Source organism: Malaclemys terrapin, chromosome 9, assembly GCF_027887155.1.
Source record: "Malaclemys terrapin pileata isolate rMalTer1 chromosome 9, rMalTer1.hap1, whole genome shotgun sequence".
NCBI lineage: Eukaryota > Metazoa > Chordata > Testudines > Emydidae > Malaclemys > Malaclemys terrapin.
Genome location: NC_071513.1, coordinates 21,147,029 through 21,167,489, shown reverse-complemented (window position 1 = coordinate 21,167,489; position 20,461 = coordinate 21,147,029). Strand labels below are relative to the sequence as shown.

The following is a 20,461-nucleotide window of genomic DNA, read 5'->3' as shown; positions in this document are numbered from 1 at the left end:
GCCTTCTAGACTAAACAAGCTAAGCTCTTCCAGTCTTCTCTCATAAGATAGGCTATCCATTCCCCTGATCATTCTAGTAGCTCTTCTCTGCACCTCTTCTAGTTTAAATTTACCTTTCTTGACCATGGGTGATCAGAATTGTACACAAGTATCAGAGGGGTAGCCATGTTAGTCTGAATCTGTAAAAAGCAACAGAGTCCTGTGGCACCTTATAGACTAACAAATGTATTGGAGCATAAGCTTTCATGGGTGGGGTATTCACCCACGAAAGCTTATGCTCCAATACATTTGTTAGTCTATAAGGTGCCACAGGACTCTCTGTTGCTTTTTACAGAATTGTACACAGTATTCCAAATGAGGTTTCACCAGTGCTTTGTGCAGTGGCATTAATACTTATCTATCTCTACTGGAAATGCCTCAGCCCTACATCCTAGGATTGCATTTGCCTTTTTCACAGCCAAATCACGTCGGTGACTCAGTCATCCTGTGATTGACTCATACACCCAGGTCTCCCTTGTCCTCTGTTGCTTCCAACTGATGAGCCCTCAACTTGTAGCAGAAATTCATAGTGTTAGTCCCCAAGTGCGTGACTTTGCACTATTGAATTCCATCCTATTTCTGTCACTCCAGTCTTCAAAGTCATCCGGATCTTCTTGTTTAATATTCTGATCCTCCTCTGTACTGACAATGCCTCCCAACTTTGTATCATCAGCAGATTTCATTAGCACACTCCTACTTTTTGTGCCAAGGTCATTAATAAAAGATTAGTCTCAAGACCAATCCTTGAGGAACCCTACTAGTGACCTCCATCCAATCGGATAATTCACCTTTCATCACAACCCATTGCCTTCTCTCCCCGACTCCAGAATCCGTAGGAGCAACTTTGAGACACACTTTCTTGTGCCTCTTCCCTTTCCAGATGTTTTAGGGACAGGCTTTCCTTTATGTAAAATGAAAATATACATGGCAGCATATTGGGGGGAGGGGAATCCCCTCCCTACTGGATGGAAACAGAACTGTTCAGCCCTCTGTGATAGAAACCATTCTGCTGACAAATAATTGAGGTTCTTTCAGGTCAGGTGATTGGGGCTTGTGCTTACAGAGCAGGAAGCTGTGAGTTCTATCCCTACAGTCACCATCAAGTGCTGAATGATTCTGCTGTGCAGTAAAACCATAACCCTGACAGATGTTACAATATTCCTTTAAAATTGTGTGTATGTTGGGGGTGGGGGTGTTCCACTTTAATGTTATATTCAAAAATTTTCGACCCTTTTCATCATGATATAGCAGGATCTTGGGAATTTTAAAGTGCAAGAACAGTATGGAACACAGTAAATTACTGGAAACCTGGATCATGGTCAAGCATGACATAATTCAGCTCTTTGTGAGAGTTCAAAGACTATGTCTGAAAAGGCACAACCCCCATGTATCTAGTGAACTCTCTAAGCAACAGAGAAAGTACAGTTTGTCCTCCAGATCCAGTAAGCAAAACTCACATCTTTCCAAAATGACCAGCTACGGATTGCTAGCATTTTGTGTTATTACCCAGAATGAAAAAAACCATTGTCCATAGGAACAGTCTCCACAATCATTCATTATAACAGCACTCAAGGCATGTGTACTTTTCACCCATCAAATTTAGAAAATGTGCAGCTTCCCCTCAACTTGCTGTGGAGTAAACAGTAAGTGTCTGTGAGACGAGATCCAGAGGCTTTGACTTGAAACCCATTTGGATAAAATGGAAAATGTGAAAAAATATTTTTTAAAGAAAGAAGGATTGGTCTAACTGCTCTCAAATAAATCAGCTCAGAGATGTTTACCAAACCTGTCAACTCATCTATCTGCTTCACATTTTGTTTTTCTCTCTCTACAGGAACCCACCCTGATACACTATAATTTAAGATAAACTGTGTCCCTTTGTAACAGATTGCTTGCACCCATCACTAAGGAGATTAATGGCTGAAAGGAGAGTAGAACTGAGTTTTAGAGAGCCCTTTTCTTAATCCAACAATTCCAAAATCTTTAAGAATCTGACAGAGCAGGGACTGTGCATTTTAATTCAACAGCTGTTCTGTGCTCATCAGTAGCTTGCATGGGAGTTTACAAAATAGAACCTTCCTGATAAACTGGAGGGAAGTCAGAGAAGATCAGCTAAAATGATCAGGGTGTTGTAGGAACTGAGATGTATGAGAACAAAACAAGTCTAGCTAATTCAGTCTTTAGGTTGTGAATAGTCTCCTAAAGAAGTTGTGGAATTTCCCTCACTTGGAACTTCTAAAACTAGACTGAATGAAGCACTAGGAAAAGTGCTATAGGGGACAAGCCTGGACTGGCCCCAGTGGAGATGGACTGGATGGTCTTTTCCATCTCCAGCGTCTGGGGTTCTGGGAGTTTTAAATGAAACATGGGATGTTTAACTTTCATGTAGACAGCTCACCTGTGCCATCCACAAAAATAGCCATCAATGAATGAGGTTAAGAACTGCCTAAAAATGTATGGGAGATTAGGAACTAGCATGTGTGCCACCTCCATTTGGCTCCTGGGCCAAACTCAGACCTAGTATATGTAGCTGCTACTCCAGTGAAGTCAATGGAATTGCAGTTGCTTGTGGCAAGTCTGAATTTCATCCACTGTCTCCAACCTTGACATTGGATGTAAGGAGATCCAATTGCCATCATCGGCTCGGCAATTTCACAATATCTTTCAATTGGCCCTTTTTGGCAATCAGGTGACCATTCCAGATTATAGACGAAGTTTGCATGTTTTATTTTGTTTGGTGTCTTGGAAACGGACTGTTTCCCTCTCGTTCCAAACCTGACATGAATCACATACAGAGGGAGATGATCATCTGATTTTCTTCTCCCTTCACAATCCATTTGATATGCATCCAGGAGAAGTTCAACCCATTATGGGAACAATGCTAACAAGGTCTCTTTAACAGGTTTACCATGCATCATTTCCAGTTCCCATCAGAACTCTGGATAAGACTGAAGCCCACAACTCAGCATAAACCCCATAAGCTAGAGATGGGCCTGAACCAAAATGCTGAATACAAACCCCTTTGAAATGTAGAGGGTGTTTGAAATCAAGTTCTGAATTTTCTGTGTGGTTCCCAGCATTAACATCCTCTGAATCTAAATCCTGGATGCCAACAGTCCTTAGCTTTGGGGTGCTGGGTGTTGTGGTTTAAAACCATCTCTATTGTAAATGGAAGCAATTCCTTAGTGTGTTTCATGTATAGATCCACAACCACTTTGCAAAGGTGGGTAAATATCCTTATTTTACAGATGAGGAAACTGAGGCAGAGAGAAGTTAAGAGACTTCCCCAAGCTCGCACAAGTCTGTGGAGCAGTTGGGGATAGAACCCTGACATCCCTCTCCAGTGAATCATGTTGCCTTTGCAAGGAATTACAAAGAATTTACAAGAAATGCAATTGACAAAACTAACTACAGAAAATAACACTCATTTAATAAATATCTTTGACAGCCCCAAGCCCAGTCTCAGAATTATTACAATAGTGCATGGTGTTAGCAAGTGTCCCTTGCTCAGTCAGCGCATAGCCTAACTTGTCATTTGGACAAGTTTGCCCATTGTTAATTATGTTCTCTTCCTGAAATTACGATGCAGCTCAGCTCATCTTGCTTTGTATACAGATGGAGGAGAGTGGTGTGGGCTGGTGGCTGATGCAAAGGGAGAGAATGAATTAAAAAGGACCTGGTTTCAAAGTCCATCTGAACCACTTACTCAGCTGTTTAACCTCGAGGCAAGTCATTTGACTTATTTATGCCCACGTGAGCCTGGCTGCAAATCCCACTGAAAACTAGATGCTGTATCTGATTTGAGCCAACCTAAGATAATGGAAAAAGTTTACAAAGGAAATATAATTCTACAGATAATTTCTGTGCAATGGAATTCTCTCAACCAAGTTAATGTGGATTTATACCAGCGTAACTGAGAGCAGAATTTGGCCTGATGCTCTTACTGGAATCCCCAATCAATCTTCCCTTCCATTCCTTTCCTTGTGTGCCAAGCATCTTCATTCAAGCCCTCCTTCCTTGCAGCCTACTGGCACTAATCCAGGATTGGGCTCCAAGGGTATGTCAGTACTGCAGCTGGAAGCAAGCTTCCCAGCCTGGGTGGACAGACAAGTGCTATCGCTGCTCTAGCTAGCATGCTAAAAATAGCAATGTGGACATTGAGGCAAGGGGCATGCTCTAGCCATCCATGTAGGTACCCAGCTGAGTCAGTTGATCTCTGATATTTTGTATTAACAAATTTAGGCATTAATTCTTTTGGAGAAGGTGGAACTTTTTATTTGTATGTTCCCTTCTTTCCGGCATCCACCCCCTTTCTGAGATTGTGGTCAGGTTGTGAACATGGATGAAGTAAATCTTAGTGATTAAACTAACCTACTTAGGGCTTTCATTAAATAGGGGACAAGCAAAGTTACATCTTTCTGAATCTCTACACTACATTAATACTTGCATATGTCAAACTAAATCTACAGTTCTGTTGCTTGTTATACCTTAAAGACGGTTTTAGCTCAGTATTATCCCCCTGTAATTCTAGTCTTATGGATTTTTCTAAACTGGGATATTATCTGTGTGTTCCTCAGTGTAATTCACTGAAGTTTATTGCACTTAATGTTCCTGTAAATTGCTGAGAGAGCCTGTTAAATAACCATTATATCTTGGCTTTTGCATGCTCAAACCTGGTTCTTTTCCACTCTGGGTTAAGAGCAGTATGATGGATGCCTTTGTGTTGTTGCTATTGCCATAAAATTGGCCAGACCACAGAATACAGCTTCAAATAGCCTTGTTTATTAAAATAAAATAATAATAATAAAAAAGACTTTCAGTTCACATACCAGCTCAGCCCTGGCCACCCTAGCATGACTGCTTGTCACTTAATCTCCTCTTGCTTCAAATATGCCCATAAGAAGCTGTGTGCTGAGTAAGAATGGAGCTATGGTTTTCTTAGTGAAATTACTTCTAACCAAATAGTGTCGCAAAAGCATCTTAGGCTGTCCAGCCCTCCTTGATACTTTCTTATAAAAAATGCAACATAAATCTCCTCTTATGTATGTTTGTGTGAAGCACTGAAGACAGATGGAGCCATGAGTCACTGTACTCTTGGATTAATCCATAACAGTTACCTTCAAATCATTAACTCCTGCTGCAGGCCTGTGCATGTAAAAGCATCAGGATTGTATTGTACCTCACAGAGATATCTATTTATTCCCTTAGTCCTACTCAGGATAATGATCTCTTGTACAAGGATCAACCCCAACCTGGCGACTTCTGAGTTCTCTGAAAGTTTGGAACAGGATTAGTGTTGTGGTTTGGTCCATTTCCACTTATAGGCCACTTCTGCATACAATGCACAACTAATGAAGCAACACCTGTATGGCCTTGTGGATTAATGTTGTGTACATACACACTGTAGCACCGTGGACTCACCCCTGCAGCGCCTCCTGCTGGTCATCCTTGGGAATTAGCTCTTCAACCCAGGAGCACCCTCTGCAGGCCGGTGATCCACTTGCCATTGCCCCCCCCCCCCCCCCCGTCCATCCCAGAACCCTGCTGCCTTTGTGTTGGATACTGCCCCCCTGGCAGTACCCCACTTTCTCTGAGTTTCCCCACCCACTATCCCCACTTTGCCTCAGTTTTGGCTTCTGCCCAGTCTCCATCTAGCCCCCGTGCACTGGGGCAGACTACAGTATCAGCCACTCATCATAAGCAAAGGGGTTTGGACTGGCTGCCTTTACCTACCGTGGGCTGCCCCCTGCAACCCTACACCTACTAGGCCTTGCCAGGCCTGCAGCCTGGGGCTTTTCTAGGCCAGAGCTCCCAGCTCCTCTGGCCCTTCCCCAGCTCTGCTCCCAATCTAGGTGTCTGGTAAAGCTCCCTGCAGCCAGACCCTTCTCTCTCTGAACACAGAGAGAGACTGTCAGCTTGAGTGCCTGGCTCAAGCCTTTATAGGGCCAGCTGGGCCCTGATTGGGGCATGGCTCCAGGTGAGCCTGCTTCCTCCCTATCAGCCCAGGCATCTTGCCCATCCACAGCCCTGTTTTAAACCCCTCAGGGCAGGAGCGGGTAACCATCCCGCTACACACACGCACACAAACATATTCAAACCAACTGCAGGCAATAAGATTGGCTCATCTGCTGAGTGGGCTTTGTGGGAATTGCTCTGAAGGTTAATTAATTTTATTTATACAGTTAAACTTTTTTCTCTACAAATAATGCTAACAAAACTAAGATCCTATTTTAAAAAAAATCATGTGATGAAGGTTATACAGCGAGATGCGCATGCCGAGACACAACGCAAGGAGATGCTGCCACTCCATGTTTGTGATTTTACAATCACACTTCTCTATTTTTTTTTATGTTTTTTCTCTCCTGTTGCCATGTGGAAGACCCACAAAAAAAGGCAGGAAGCAGACTATAGTAAAACTAACTAAAAAGTGCTGTCAAAGTAAACAAACAGAAAAAAATAAGAGAAACATATCTTTTTCCTCCAATCTTTCAGTTACAGTCAACCTGGGTGTTACTTGTAATAATAAAAATAAAAAAAATCAGAGAACTGTGATTTTTTTTACATTTCCTTTAAAAAGGCACTGTAATAATAAAAATCATATTTGAAAAAATCATTCCCATTATTATTAATAACTTTATAACATAATTTAAAGTATCTAATTTGAATCTCACATCGTTTTCACCATTTCTCTTTGGTTGCTTTTTGAATGTCACTTAGCTAGCACAGAATAAGGAAAGTAGTCTAGTGGAGTTTCACTTTCTGTATATAGTCAATTTCATTCTCCTGTTGTCATGCTTTGGCTCCCTAATGTTTGTGTTTGGGAATATTTACATCCCAAAGCAAAAACCCAAGACATTTCTCTTCGCTCCTCTAGGATTTTAAAAATCTTTTCTTATTAATGAAACCTAAATTGTAGACCTAAACTACTTGGCAATGTCTCCTTTTAAAAAGTGCATAGCTTTTGACGTTATTTTTTTAAACACAGTTTCTAAGCTCTTGCTCAGAAATACCCATTTTATAGGTCCTTTTGCTGAAGGAAACAGGATGTTTAACTGAGATCTTTAAAAATCAATGTGCCTATTGAATTTTGAGGAAACAGACACATAAATATCAGCTTGCTTGCTTGCTTGCTTTTTGAATTAGCTGTCAGCTAGGTCAAAGTGTAGTGGCAGATTTCCCTTTGGAAGACAGTGCCTGTTTCAAACGTCTCTTTAAGTCTTGCATGTTTGGAGACTTGGGCCGGATGAGGTGGAGCCCTCTCCGTTTTTCCCCATTGCAGCTCCCAATCATCCTGCCCACCTCCTGGCAAAGTTGCTGGAAGGCCTCGTGCACCCCCTCACAGTTCTCCCGGGCTGACACTTCGCAGTAACTGCCACCCAGCTCATTGGCCAGTTGAAGCCCTTCTCTGGAGGACACCTGTCTGGCTCGCAGCAGGTCCCCTTTGTTGGCCATCAGAAGCAGGGGGATGTTGGCGTTGGGATGGATCTTGCGAATGTGCTGGTACAGGGGTCGGATGACCCGATAGCTATCGTAGTCCGTGATGGAGTAAACGAATACAAAACCATCCGCCCAGTAGATTGAACGGTTTATTTGCTCCTGGCAGCAAATACTGTCATTATCATCCTGCCATCAAAACCAAGAGATTAGAGATTAGAAAACAGACAGTAAGAAGCAAAAAAAGCTACCATCAGACAGGGCAGCAGCAAGTGATCATACAACATTGGGAGCAGGCAATTGCTCCATTTCATCACATTGCTGTTACTTAATCTGACACGTATACAAAGCAAAAAGCATCTCTGACTGCTGTTGGATGTACCAGGTCTAGGATGAAATACCATGATATGTCAATGGAATATAAACAGGACCCGGCAGCACAGATACTGGAGTGGAGACCAGGCAGTTGTTCAGTGGTTAAAAAATGGTCAAAACATTGATGCTTTGTTCAAATGGATTTTGTATTTATTGAATCAGTATTCAGCACCCCTCTCCCCATTATCAGGGGTGATAAATGGAATCATCAAGATTAGAGCCAGAAAGTTAGATCAAAAAAACCTGTTAGGTCATCTAGTCTAGCTCCACTTATCCAAGGGAAGGATTGTTCCCTACAGTGCCTTCTTTAGTGCCTCTTTCGGTCCACTGTTTAATGTCTCCAAGGATGGGGTTTCTGCCACTTCCCTGAGGAGACTTTTCCACTGTCTGATGGATCTTACCATCTGCAAGTTTCTCCGGATATTCAGATTAAAAGGTTTTTTTAGAAAAAATAATCTGCTGCAAGTGATTGTTCACTGGAGCTGAAAATAAATGGTGGCCTGAACACTGATTACTTTCTCCAGGAGGCAGTGGATTTCTGATTACTGTTAGCTGTCTTTTTGTCATGCCTGCACAGTCCAAGAGCGCCCATATCAGGTCTCATAACATCATTGCTCCTAATCAGGACAGGAATAACAATTACCAGAGAAACAATGCAAAGGAAGCTGATGTGTTACTTTTTGGCCTGAGTTGTGATCAGTTCATTTCTAAGTATGATTTTTTTTTAGCCTAATCGATTACTTTTAATATCCTTGCTGGGGTTTTATTCAATTAGACAGGGAGATTAGGCTTGCATGTTATTGTCTGGTGGGCTTGGTCTGATAAGAAACGTTTCTGCCAATATTATAGGCACTTTGAAACCAACATACAAGTCCTTGTAACTTCTTCCACTCTAAGTCAGATCCTACAAGGTACTAAGCACCTTCAGTCACCACTAACGTCAGAGGGAATTAAAGTCTCCTGGAACCTTTGGAACCTAACCAGGGGATGTTCAGCATCTTGCAATGTCTGGCCCAACATCTTTTGCCAAATTAAATTCTGGGAGCCTTATCAAATTATTGAATGGCCCAATATGAATACATTTGTCCAGAATAAATTGGCATAAAAATAATCCATGAGTTAATTGGCTAAGTGAAAGCTGTAGGACAGACCCAAAACCGAATCACCCTAAATTAAAATTGAACTTCGGCAACCTCTCAGACCCTTCCCCGTTACTAAAACGTTGTTCTATTCATATGGTAATTCTGTTTCTCTTCTTCTCCAGCATGAAACATCGAGAAAAAGAATCAACAGTTTTTTTGACAGATATTTAACTTCAACAGCAAGAAAATAGGAGAAAAGGCCAAAATGTTAAACCCTGGCTGTCTAAAGTTAGGCTCCTAAATCCACATTCAAGCACTTAAATAAAAGTGGCCTGATTTTTCAAAGGTGCTGAGCACGTGTGGCTCCCATTGGCTTCAGTGGAGTTTGTTGGTGCTCAGCACTCGCCCCAAATAGGTCACTTTATTTAGGCATCTAAATATGGAGCCTAACTTCAGGCACTTGGGATTGAAAATAATGGCCTAAATGTATTATGTAATAACTGATCAGACAGCAGGAGGAATACTGTAGGCAAAACTAAAAGAGCAATCTTTACTTTAGGGGGAGATTTCTCAAAGGTACAAATGGGAGTTGGGGCCCAACTTTCAATGGGAGTTGGGTACCTAATTGCCCTTTGAAAATCTTTTCTTTAGTTTAGACCACAGACATCGGAGGCAATGGCTCAAAAAATCTATTAACCCCTCATCTCTTCCATCTCACAGTGCCATGACACTAGATCCCGTGTTTGGATTTTTCTTATGAGTAGCACTGTGGGATGCCCTCAGCAGTAAGGCCATATCATTGGTACAGCAGCGCCCTAAGCCATTATAGGGTTGAGATACCCATGGATCATCTTCACATAGAATGCATCTCTCAGGATATAAGAAGTGACTGCTGTTTATATGAAATGAGCTGCTGGGTCTCAATCCAGTTCCTGCTGAACAGGTGTCTAACCTCACAAACACCACAGTCACACTTAGAATGAATAGATATCTTCACTGGCAGTTCAAAAAAAAGTTAAGGTGAGTGAACTCTCTGGTGCCCCAGCTCAGCACATTGGTAGGGCAGTGTGTGGGGAGAGGGGAAGCTTGCACTGTTACCGTAACTGATCTGTATATAAGTAGCCCTCCTTTGTATCCCCTGGCCCCTTTCACCAGCTAGCTCATTTTAGCAGGGAAAAGAACTAGTTGCTACAAACAAGGAGAAACAGATGCATCATGCAGAGAGCTTTCCTGAGCAGAAGTTCTCAGTTACAATTATTGGGCCCAGCCAGCTGTAAGATAGATGTGATAATCCTCAGTGGAACGTTTTATTCACAAAAATAAACGACTAATGAGCTAGTTTGTTTACAGACATGTCTCCTTTCGAATTAAAAACTACACACAGTCCCTGGCTATGGATATTTCAAGTAGAAATTAATCATCTAACAAACCCAGTTATCTATCTGCTTCTGGGTTTTTTTAAACATTAACATTTCCAATGTTAGAGTTTTGAGTAACTCCACGTGACTCTCTCCAGAAATCACTGCACACAGATCTCAGAGTGCAAGTGACTCATTGTTGCTCAAGGACCTACTCAGAAAACACATAAACACAACCTAGTCAAACATTCTTTTGATGGCTCAATTCAGAAATGAGCCCTTGAAATCACTTCAATTATACCATTTGGTGCGAACACCGACCCAAGCTAAAAAGCTTTTGTGGGAATTATTGAAACAGTGCAGGGCTTTGACTGGGACAAAGGAAATGAAGCCTCCATAATTAAATTAGAAATAGTGCTGACTCCAAACCTCTGAGAGTAACACCCCTGAATGTTGCAGAGTTCAGCCCTGGTTCGAGAAATCAAAACTCGGGTCAATGTCTAATCAAAATAGCGAAATTTGAAAAATGATTTTATATCTGGAGAGAAAGGAAGGGGAGTGGACCTCCTTCACTCTCCCAACACTCCTAGGATAGAATCAAAGGTGGATTCCCTTTATTATGTATTTATCATGCTTTCCTGGTGACAGTGCCTAATTTCTGTCAACAGGCTCTCTGGGGGATAGTCACACCTATGCAGAGAGCTAGCACCAGTTAATTCCCACTTAAGCATTATTTTGAGGGTGTAAGTGGCACATAAGCCATATGCTGGGACTCTGCACAGAGATGAATTTCATCCTCTGAAAATGATAGGGCTTTTCGTTAGGGCTTCAGACTACAATACAACTTTTTGATCATCTGCTATATTTTTATGAATAGATGGAAAGACTATACTTTGCAGTTGATGTCATTTTGTACTTTGTGTCCTTGATAGGAGAGTTTCTTTTACTAAATTTAAAACCCACTAAAATCAGGGGTTCAACTGAACTCAAAACTTTGAAGTGTCAAGTTCTGTTTGGCTCTAGCCAAAATGTGAGATCTGGTCTTCTGCATGCATTTTTATTCTTGTTTTATTCCTCTGGAAGCCTTACAAGTAGGGTAAGAATTTCTTTCAAAATAGAATATTGTTTGCATAGCACAGACTTCTGCTTCATTAGAAAAACATGTGGTTTTCAAATTAAATTTCTTTGGAAAAATAGTTGTTTATAGAAAGAGAATATTTTTTTTTATTTCTCCCCACAAAATCTGACCAAGTTTCCAAAACATTTTGTAAAGGGTTCTGGAGGTTTCTCTGCCGTCCTTTTGTCAGTATGGATGATGGTAGCATTCAGAATGAATGATGACCAGGATGTATGTTCCTCCATCTCACCCACCCACATTCTAAAAAGGCATGGGACATGATTGGGACTTTTGGCTTTTCACTTAAACCAATTTATAGTGATCAAAGAAAACTGAGATGGACACCTGGACTACATGAGATTTCCTGCCCAGCTCTGCAAACTCAGGAGGGGATAACTCAGCCAGGACACAGAGAAGGATCTGTATTTTCAGGTGCTTATCTAAACTAAACAGGATCTTCAAACCTTTTGAGGTTTGACATGAGAGAGGATGAGGTTGATAAATGGTGTTTGGATTCAGATGTATGCTAGGTTAAGTCTGGGTTTGGATTTGGTTTCAAGGAAAAACCAAACCTAGGATTTGGGTTCAGCATTGATGAAAATGCACTTAATTTTGGCCCTAAATCTTAGAAACTTCATGAAAACAGTTGATCTTGTGAGATTTCCACCATTCAAGGAGAAAAAAATCACAAAATTTGGTGCTTTTGTGAAATTTCCACCATTTTGGTCTACTTCCAAACCAGCTCCAAAAAAATAGAGTCAGTGTAGCACTGCTCTTATATGGAGAGGTCCCTAGCCATGAATTCTAATCAGAACACCCTGAAATCTGGTGGGGAGTTGGTGTGATGGGGCTTATCCACCTCATGCATCAGAGAAGTAAGGAGTGGTTTAATGCAGATACTAAGGCGGCCCCCAGCTGGAGATTTCTACAGCTGCTATAAAGACTGTCCCTCAGAAGGAAGAGAGATTCGCTCTGGGAGAGGAGGTCTGACCTGAGCAGCCAGATTGGCCTCTGGACAGTTGAGAGTTCCTTCTGCCCATCCAGGGACAGGAACTCCTGGCCAGCAATTAGATTAAGCAAGGACTTGGTTGAAGCAAGCTAACCCTGCAGTTTTATTCCTCAGCTTGGGCTGCACTAAGTCATTTCTTTTGGCCTTGACTTAACTGGAAAGGGGCCTGACTTAAAGGAGTAGGTGCGGCAGGGCAGAGGCCATCTGAGTTGGGATGTCCACATTTGGATGTGAGGTTCTGGCTCAGGCACATCTGCTAATGACAAGAGTTACTTATAGGGGAGACCAAAGAGCTGGCAATGAACAAAAGACACCCACTGTATTCTGAAGTATAAATGCATTGAGCAGACATTTTACCTCCAATGAGACAAAGGGTGTATCCTGCACTTGTAAGGAGATCTGCTCTCCGTCTATGGTGAATTTTCTTGAATACAAGGCACCTAATAGATAAGTAAGATAATTAGAGACAGTACATGTAACGGAGAAAAAAAAGTAAGTCCAGTCAAAATCAGAATATTCCAGTTCTGAGTCCTGGGACTTATATGGTACCTAGGTCCCATGCTAGCCCTTACACCGGGGTGAATTTTTGGTTGCTCAAGTAACATAGTATTATATATGTTCCTTGATTGGGTGTTTCCACCACCCTGGGCTGTATCTAAATTCTTCATTTTTAAACTTTATTAAAAATTAAATTAAATTCTTTATAAACTACTTTACCCATGGAACAATCAGGCCAGATTATTTTATGTGACATGTTCAAAGAGCAACACAATAGTTTCAAATCCGGAATCCATTTTCCATGGTTGCAAATACTGGCCTACAATTTCTCCTGTGACTCACATTACTGAGGAATATCTGTTCTTCTGTCTGACAGATGACTCCTTCCTAATGGCCTGCTACCTCTTTTGGAATGAGAGAGGACAACCTGAATGGGATTTCTGTGCCCACTTAAAATAAGCCTTTGATTCCACATAGAGCAGCACCCTTCTATAATGCAGACTGGAAGTACATGTAATCACAAGTGAATCAGGGAATTCTCTGTTAAAGGAGTGAGCTGTTTTCCATGGATTTCTACTGGAAGTGCAAGGAAAAGCATGCCAAATACATACAGTATTGTAAATGGAGCACACAACCATGCATTAAGACTAGAGAGTTTAGGTTATTATTATGGGTCTGCAGAATCTCATCAGTCAGACTATGGTTCTGAAACCCCCAAAGCAGGGATGGCATGTATCCGGGTTCCATTTTATCCAAATCAGTAAGGTTCAGCACATGAGGGCTGGATAAAAGTTCTAGGCTTGGGTTTGAACTATATTTGTTTTTGTATTGCAGGTCCAACAACATAAAGAAAGCTTAGGTTTGGGGTTTATGAAGTATCCATGGTTAACATAATGATAATTAACAGCTTGGAGACTGATGTCCTCTTTGTTTAGCTATAAAACATAACACAAGTGACATGGTGTGACAGACCCTTTGTGGCCCCATGCTACTACATGGTTCTACTACACTCAGCCCCAATAAAGGAGCAACGAAGGTGGTCCTCCAGGCCTGCCTAGAGAGGCTGCACAGAAGCAGCTAATCAGGAGCTGCTGGCCTTAACCGAGCAGTTCCTGGCTGGGACCAGAGGAGCAAGGCAGGGGACTCTTCTCTGGCCACAGGAGCTCAAGGAACAACCAGAGTGTGGTTCTGGCTGCATTTGCTTAAGATGGGAGAGAGAGAGGACCTGAGAACTTTAACCCTGTGGTCAGGGATGAAGATAAGGGGGGAAGGTGGGAAGAGGCTCAATGAAATAGCAGCAACGAATTGAAGTGAGTAGTACATGGCTGCTATGCATAGGGTCCCAGGATCGGAACCTGGATTAGTGGGTTGGCCTGGGTTCCCAGGCCAAGTGATGTAAATCCTGAGTAGGGGACAAGTCTCATTGGGAAGTCCAAGTGAAGGGCTGAAGTAAAAGGGCCCAGAGCTGGACTGAAGACCCTAGCGAGGGCAAAGAGACTGTTTCATTTATTGGACTCATTACTACCCTGGAAGGAGTTCATTTGGACTTTGTGACTTGGATAGAGGGCCAAGCCACTGACAACCTGCCAAGTGAGGCCGACAACCTATGGGACACCAGGAGCGGAAAAAGGACTGCAGTACCGCACACAGCAGCAGGAGGTACTCAAGAGGTGAGAGCCCCTGTTACACATGGCTAAACAGAGAACTACAGTCTCAACAGCTGTCAGTGTGGCACTGTTCATACTGTCCCAGTACAAGCTTCGCTGCTACTGCCTAGGCAATATGTTTCAACTTTGATCTGGAGGAATCTCCTCTAGGGGATAGCAGGGAGTTGACTCTTCATGGCCTATTCAGTCCTTGGCCTCAATTCAGAGTACTGATGAACAAGCCAATTAGCGCCAACTGTGATGCGTGTGAACCTTAGTTTAAAACAATATATCATCCCTGTGAGAAATGTCTCTAAAATTTGGTTCACAGAAGCAGGTGTCTTTGCTCCAATGGAAAAATATCTGAGCTCATAGAAACATTTAGAATATGAGGACATTCACTATGGCAAAGTTCACTGCATTTGAATCCAGCATTAAAATAGTACATTTAAAACCTGACTGCACTGCATGAATAACTCTTCTGTGAGCCCTATGAAAATGTATCAGATGTTAAGCTGGAAAAGATTGTGCTGTTTTATGGGGAGATACCTAACCCATGAATCAAGACCAGCCAATATACTATCCCTACTCTGTAATATATCACAGGAAAAAGTGCAGGTACTTCCAGATGCTGATAGTGTTCTGCCTTATATCCAGCTGCAGGAGAAACATGGTCATGTGATCACAGATCTACTAACACCTGTTTCTTATCTTTAGCATATTTGTTTCTGCTCCAGTATGGCTGTAGGGCTGGTAGCTTAATGGAAAAAAAACATGCAGTTCTTAGCAATGTATCTGGCAGCAATCCATTGTGAAACTTAGAAATCTAGCTTGATTGACAGTGTCTTGCAGGAAAGGTGGAGGAAAAGAAAGAGAAGCAGTACAGAGACTGAACTGTCAAGGTTTACTTAGGGTCAATGGAAGAGGGCACTCAGTAAAAGCTTCCAGACCATCACTCACCAGACAGGCACAGCAGATCAAAGGCTTCTGGTTCTACCATCCCTATTTCTGACTCTTCTTTCTCAACTCAACATGTATCTCCCAAAGCAAAACAATTACAAAGTCACTGGTTTGAATCCTGCCAAGCTTGATCATTGACCCATAGCTGTTAGGTGGCCTACATGTGAGATGAGTTAGCTGGGTCTCAGTACGGTTCCTAGTACACAGGTATCCACTTTACAGACCCTGCCAATACAATGGGCGTCCTGGTTGGCAAAGAGGGTGTGGAGTAAATGGGTCACAGCATCATACCCTCTGAGACAGGGGGTGGCCAACCTGAGCCTGAGAAGGAGCCAGAATTTACCAATGTACATTTCCAAAGAGCCACAGTAATATGTCAGCAGCCCCCATATCAGCATCCCCCCTCTGTTCCCAGAGCCTCCCAACTCCGCCGATCAGCACCTCCCCCTCCTTCCCTGCACTTCCCAATCAACTGTTTCATGGCATGCAGGAGGCTCAGGGGCGAGGGGGGAACGAGGTCACGGCAGGCTCAGGGGTGGGGGCACGAAGCGGTGGAGTGGGGGCTGGGCCTGTGGCAGAGCCAGGGGTTGAGCAGTGAGCACCCCCTGGCACATTGGAAAGTTGATACCTGTAGCTCCAGCCCCGGAGTCGGTGCCTATACAAGGAGCTGCATATTAACTTCTGAAGAGCCGCATAGGGCTCCAGAGCCACAGGTTGGCCACCCCTGCTCTGATATGTTCCCTGTGGGTCAGGATTGGACAAAATAGCAGGGCAAAGTGGGGAAAGCTTCTGTTACCACTGTACCTGTCCTGGGTACAGAGGACTTCAATCTAGCATTCTACATCAGCACTAAGGTCACTGAAAAAAGCAAACACATAGGACAAAATTCTGGGCTGACTCTTACGCTCTAGTGAAATCCCATTGACTTCACTGGGGTTGCACAGGCAGGGTAGCATTTGGCCTCTATTGTTCAGCTGATATATGAAACATTCCTTGATTCTGCATTTTACTGTAGGTATGTCCCCAAGCCAATCTTTCCCTCTGATCCTTTTCCATCAGCGTGGAAATAATACTGACTAAAAGGATCGTAAATAATGAGCCTTTGATTTATTGTTTTCATAACCTAAGGCAATTAACTAGAAATATGCACCTTATGGACATCTAACTGCTTCACTTTCTTGTAATACACAGTGTCTGGAAATGGAATCTATCTGTAATGCCGCACTAGGAAATAGACTCACCAGTATTGGCCTCATAGTCTCCAATAAATCTTTTAGTGAGAAAGCGCACAACCAGGGCTGCAAAACAAGGAAAAAATATGGGCCTTTAATGTGAGTCAATATCAGCCTTTGCAGAATGCATGTAATGTCTTACTGGCTGACTTAGTGTAGTAAACATTGTTCACGTATTACTCTGGGCATATGTCTCCATTTTTTTGCCCGTGTAGGAAATGATTTGGGACCAGAGTATGATACCATCCCTCTGGGTTGCCAGCACCCTGTCCCATGAGTTGTCCCATTGATTTTAATGGGGCTACTCATGGAGTAATGTGAATGTTAATGAAGCTATGACAATCTGCCCTTTGGGCTTAAAATAATTTGATGAACTAAAACAAAGAAATTCTTACAATACTATGATGGTTCACAGTGCCAAGTTTAAGACCTGGTCTATGGATATCAGAGGTCAGACTGTATGATCTAGTGGTCCCTTCTGGCCTCAAATCTGTGAATCTACTCATTTTATCCACTGGACAAACTGGACGTGCTGTGCAAGTGATCAATCTGCAGCAAGCGGGGACTTCTTGCTCATCTTAATTTCTGATGGTTTCAAAGATCCTAGGGCTAGAAAGCTTGGAAGACATTTTGCTGTCTCTTGATCTCTTTCGGAGAAGAACTGTGGTATTTTTTTTTACAGTAACAGCAACATTTCTATAGTGCCTTTAATCCCAAATCAGTTGGCAAAATTAATCAACTGACAAACAACGAAGGATCTGATTCTGCAAGCCCTATCTGCATGCAGCATTCTCACAGACTCCATTTTTAAAGATTATTACACCCACCACTGACAGGCAGCCCCATCTAGTCAGCTCTTTAACTATGCAGATATGCCACTATCTGCAATGAGCTACTTTACATTTCTATAAATGGTGACTGCTTAAATTTTACTAAGTGGAAGTGGGACCTCAGATATAGTAAAACAAAGTTTGTTCCTATTAAAATTTACTTATTTGTGAAATCACAGCCCACACATACAAAAACTAAACACTCAATTTCTCTCTCTTCCTTGCCCCCCACCCCAAATCATAGAAAAATATGTGGAAAATAATACTTTTTTCATCCATAGATCTCAAAGTGCTACACACCAGGAAGGCAAGTATCATTAGTCCCATTTTTCAGATGTGGAAACTGAGACACAGTGAAGTGACTTGTACAAGAACATATAGTAGGTCAGTGGTACTCCTGAGAATTGAATGCAGGGCTCTGGACACCTACCCAATGCCCTAACCACGTGACAATGCCACCTCACATTTGAACTACATATATCGGATGTTCTGATCCATCTCATAGAAAATTCCGAGCATTTTTAAAGCGGTAATTAAACATATACAAAGTTATGGTCTGGAGTACATACAGACTTGGATCAATTTGACCATAAAATGTAAATACACTTACATTGTAAATACAATCAAAGCCCTGTGGACTTACCTGTCTTGCCAACGTTACTGCCACCAAGTACAACAAGCTTGATGATTTTGTTGGGCACACAGTCTAAGACAGGATTCTCGGGTATGGGAAGCAAGAGAAAGTTAGTAGAATACTGTGACATAGTATTTTGAGAGATGAGACGCATGCCAGAACTGAGATCTGATCAGCTCTACTGGGAGTAGGGGGAGAAAAAGGGGAAAATAACTTCTTTGCTTCTTTTCTAGGCTGTAAATCCTTGGATAGAGAAGTCCTCTCATTTCATTTAAGTAGCTTTTTAGGGAAGTATCAGAGCAACTGGCCTCTTCTTTCCGACGATTCTGCTCAGACAGCGACTTTGCAAAGCAGAGGGAAACTTTCTGATCAACTCCAGTGAAAACTGACTCCTGCATTACTCGGCCAATCAGAAGTCAAAACGTGACATTCCACTAGACAGGGCATAAAGTGTGTGCCTCCTATGAACCATGCTTGCTCTGTTGCTTTATCTTTTCTTGCTGCCTGTTCTACGTGCTGTACCTTGGCTCTGAGCTGAAAACACATCCTCCGATTTTTTTAATCGTAATGATGTTTGTTTCAGCAAGATATGGCCACCCTGAACTGTCCTGGTGAAACTGTAGTTAGAATAATTCTGTTCTGCCTATCTAAATTCCCTTTGTACTTTCAATTGGACCCAGTATTCTCTGCTGTCCATTCTGATCTGTTGTGTACAGGTAATGCACTTGGATCCCTTAAGAGAGCTTGAGCTGATGGACATTCCTTTGCATTATAATGAGGATTTAATCAAATTTAGATTGTATTTTGCAGCTTCTCAGGAAGCAATACCTTTGAGTGTTTGTAAGTTATTAGATGATACAAATAACGTCAATACTTTTCATTCTTATCGTTCAAGAACAGAATCATTTATTGATAGTTGGTTTTTTTTTTTTAATAGTTCCATTGGTCAACGGTGTAACAATGCAATGAGTCTGTACTTAGATGGTGTGGGTCTGCGTGTCAGCATTGTGCTAAGTCACAACTGTCCTTTTGGACATTTTAAAGTGAATTTGGTGCTGGTGATGGACTGTCAACCCTAGAGTCAAAAAAGGCCTACATGCATCCCTACTGTGCTGCTGTGCCCAGCCCAGGGAGTGATGGTGCGCTGCGGGCTCCAGTGTACATTAGGGCAGCCTTAACGTGTTCCATGGCTACAAAGGTCTGTGTGTGGGTGATGAGCCAGCCCAGATGTGGGAATACACTAGCCACTACCCTCTCCTGTCCCTGCAACACCTTTTGCACTGGAGCCTCCTGTAAGAGAAAAGAGTACAGAGCTGGCTATTCTGGGTCTGATCCCGATATGCAGGGAATTCAGGGTCTTGCAGCGTCTTTCAGTCAGAGCATGGCCCTGAGTTCCCCCTAGAGTAGGTTTTAAGATCCAAGAGTATGATGGTGACAGAAAACTAATGTAGCAGAATGGAAAATCTGGCCTCAGGTCTCCAGACTCCCAATCCTATTCTCAGTGCACTACAGCCAAGTTGTCAAAAGAGCTCCAGTTCCCATTTTCAAAAGAGCTCAGCATGCTGAGTGCATATTGGATGCTAAGCTCTTGAAATCTGGCCTTGGTTCACAGTGGTCTAGGGAAATAGGCACAGGAGTCAAGTGACTTAGGAAGCTTCAGTTTCTCCATTTGTAAAATGAGGCTGCTAATAAATACCCACTAAATAACACTCGTATTGAATTGCTATGTGAGGGCCAAGTATTATTGCTTTGTAAACTATTATAGTCACTTCCAGAGGTGGGAATAGAACCTAGGAGGATCAGCTGATTCCCAGTCCTGTGAATAAGCACCAGACCATGTAGCTTTTGGGGCATGGGGCCTCTCGCCACAGTTTCCAAATTTCTAAGAGTGAGAATCTGAAAGCAAGTTCTCAAACATCCAAATGATGAAAAATATGGCACAAGAAATTTCATTTAAAAATTGCTCCGTTTTCACAGAAGTTTCGTGGGAACAGGCCACATTTATTGGGGAGGGGGAGTGGAATTCTGATTGAATATATTGATCAAATAATAATTCAGTTCTAAATGTGTTACTAAGCCAAAGTCTGAATATATTAAAAAACTTGATTTGAGCAACTCTTGTGATCAGCCGGTAATGCTGTCCTCTTGTGCCTGTCTTTCATTGGAAAAAACTAATTAAAGGATGAAGGCACCTTTTGTTGTCATTAGCTATTGAAAGCATATGTAGATGAGTAATATACAAATAAG

The 20,461-nt window shown here is 42.3% G+C and overlaps 1 protein-coding gene across 2 annotated transcripts; it reads right to left on the bottom strand.

The window, feature by feature from the left end:
• Window positions 1-6,193: 6,193 nt before the first annotated feature.
• LOC128843207 (ras-like protein family member 11A-like) lies at window positions 6,194-18,613 on the bottom strand. 2 transcript variants are annotated; one of them, XM_054039822.1, is made up of 4 exons: window positions 18,224-18,613; window positions 16,760-16,816; window positions 12,772-12,854; window positions 6,194-7,662 (listed from the first exon to the last, which is right to left on the bottom strand). In XM_054039822.1, exons 1-4 carry the CDS (start codon window positions 18,366-18,368, stop codon window positions 7,195-7,197), a joined length of 753 nt encoding a protein of 250 aa, XP_053895797.1. In that variant the 5' UTR covers window positions 18,369-18,613; the 3' UTR covers window positions 6,194-7,194. The 2 variants fall into 2 exon arrangements, with proteins under 2 accessions (XP_053895797.1, XP_053895798.1); XM_054039823.1 differs by lacking the exon at window positions 16,760-16,816.
• Window positions 18,614-20,461: the final 1,848 nt, after the last annotated feature.

Excerpts from the sequence above, each read along its gene's own strand:
- LOC128843207 (XM_054039822.1), bottom strand. The coding sequence starts at position 18,368 with ATGCGTCTCATCTCTCAAAATACTATGTCACAGTATTCTACTAACTTT. Across the intron at positions 16,817-18,223 it reads CAGTAACGTTGGCAAGACAG|CCCTGGTTGTGCGCTTTCTC; the intron begins GTAAGTCCACAG and ends CTTGTTTTGCAG. Across the intron at positions 7,663-12,771 it reads CACCCTTTGTCTCATTGGAG|GATGATAATGACAGTATTTG; the intron begins GTAAAATGTCTG and ends TTTTGATGGCAG.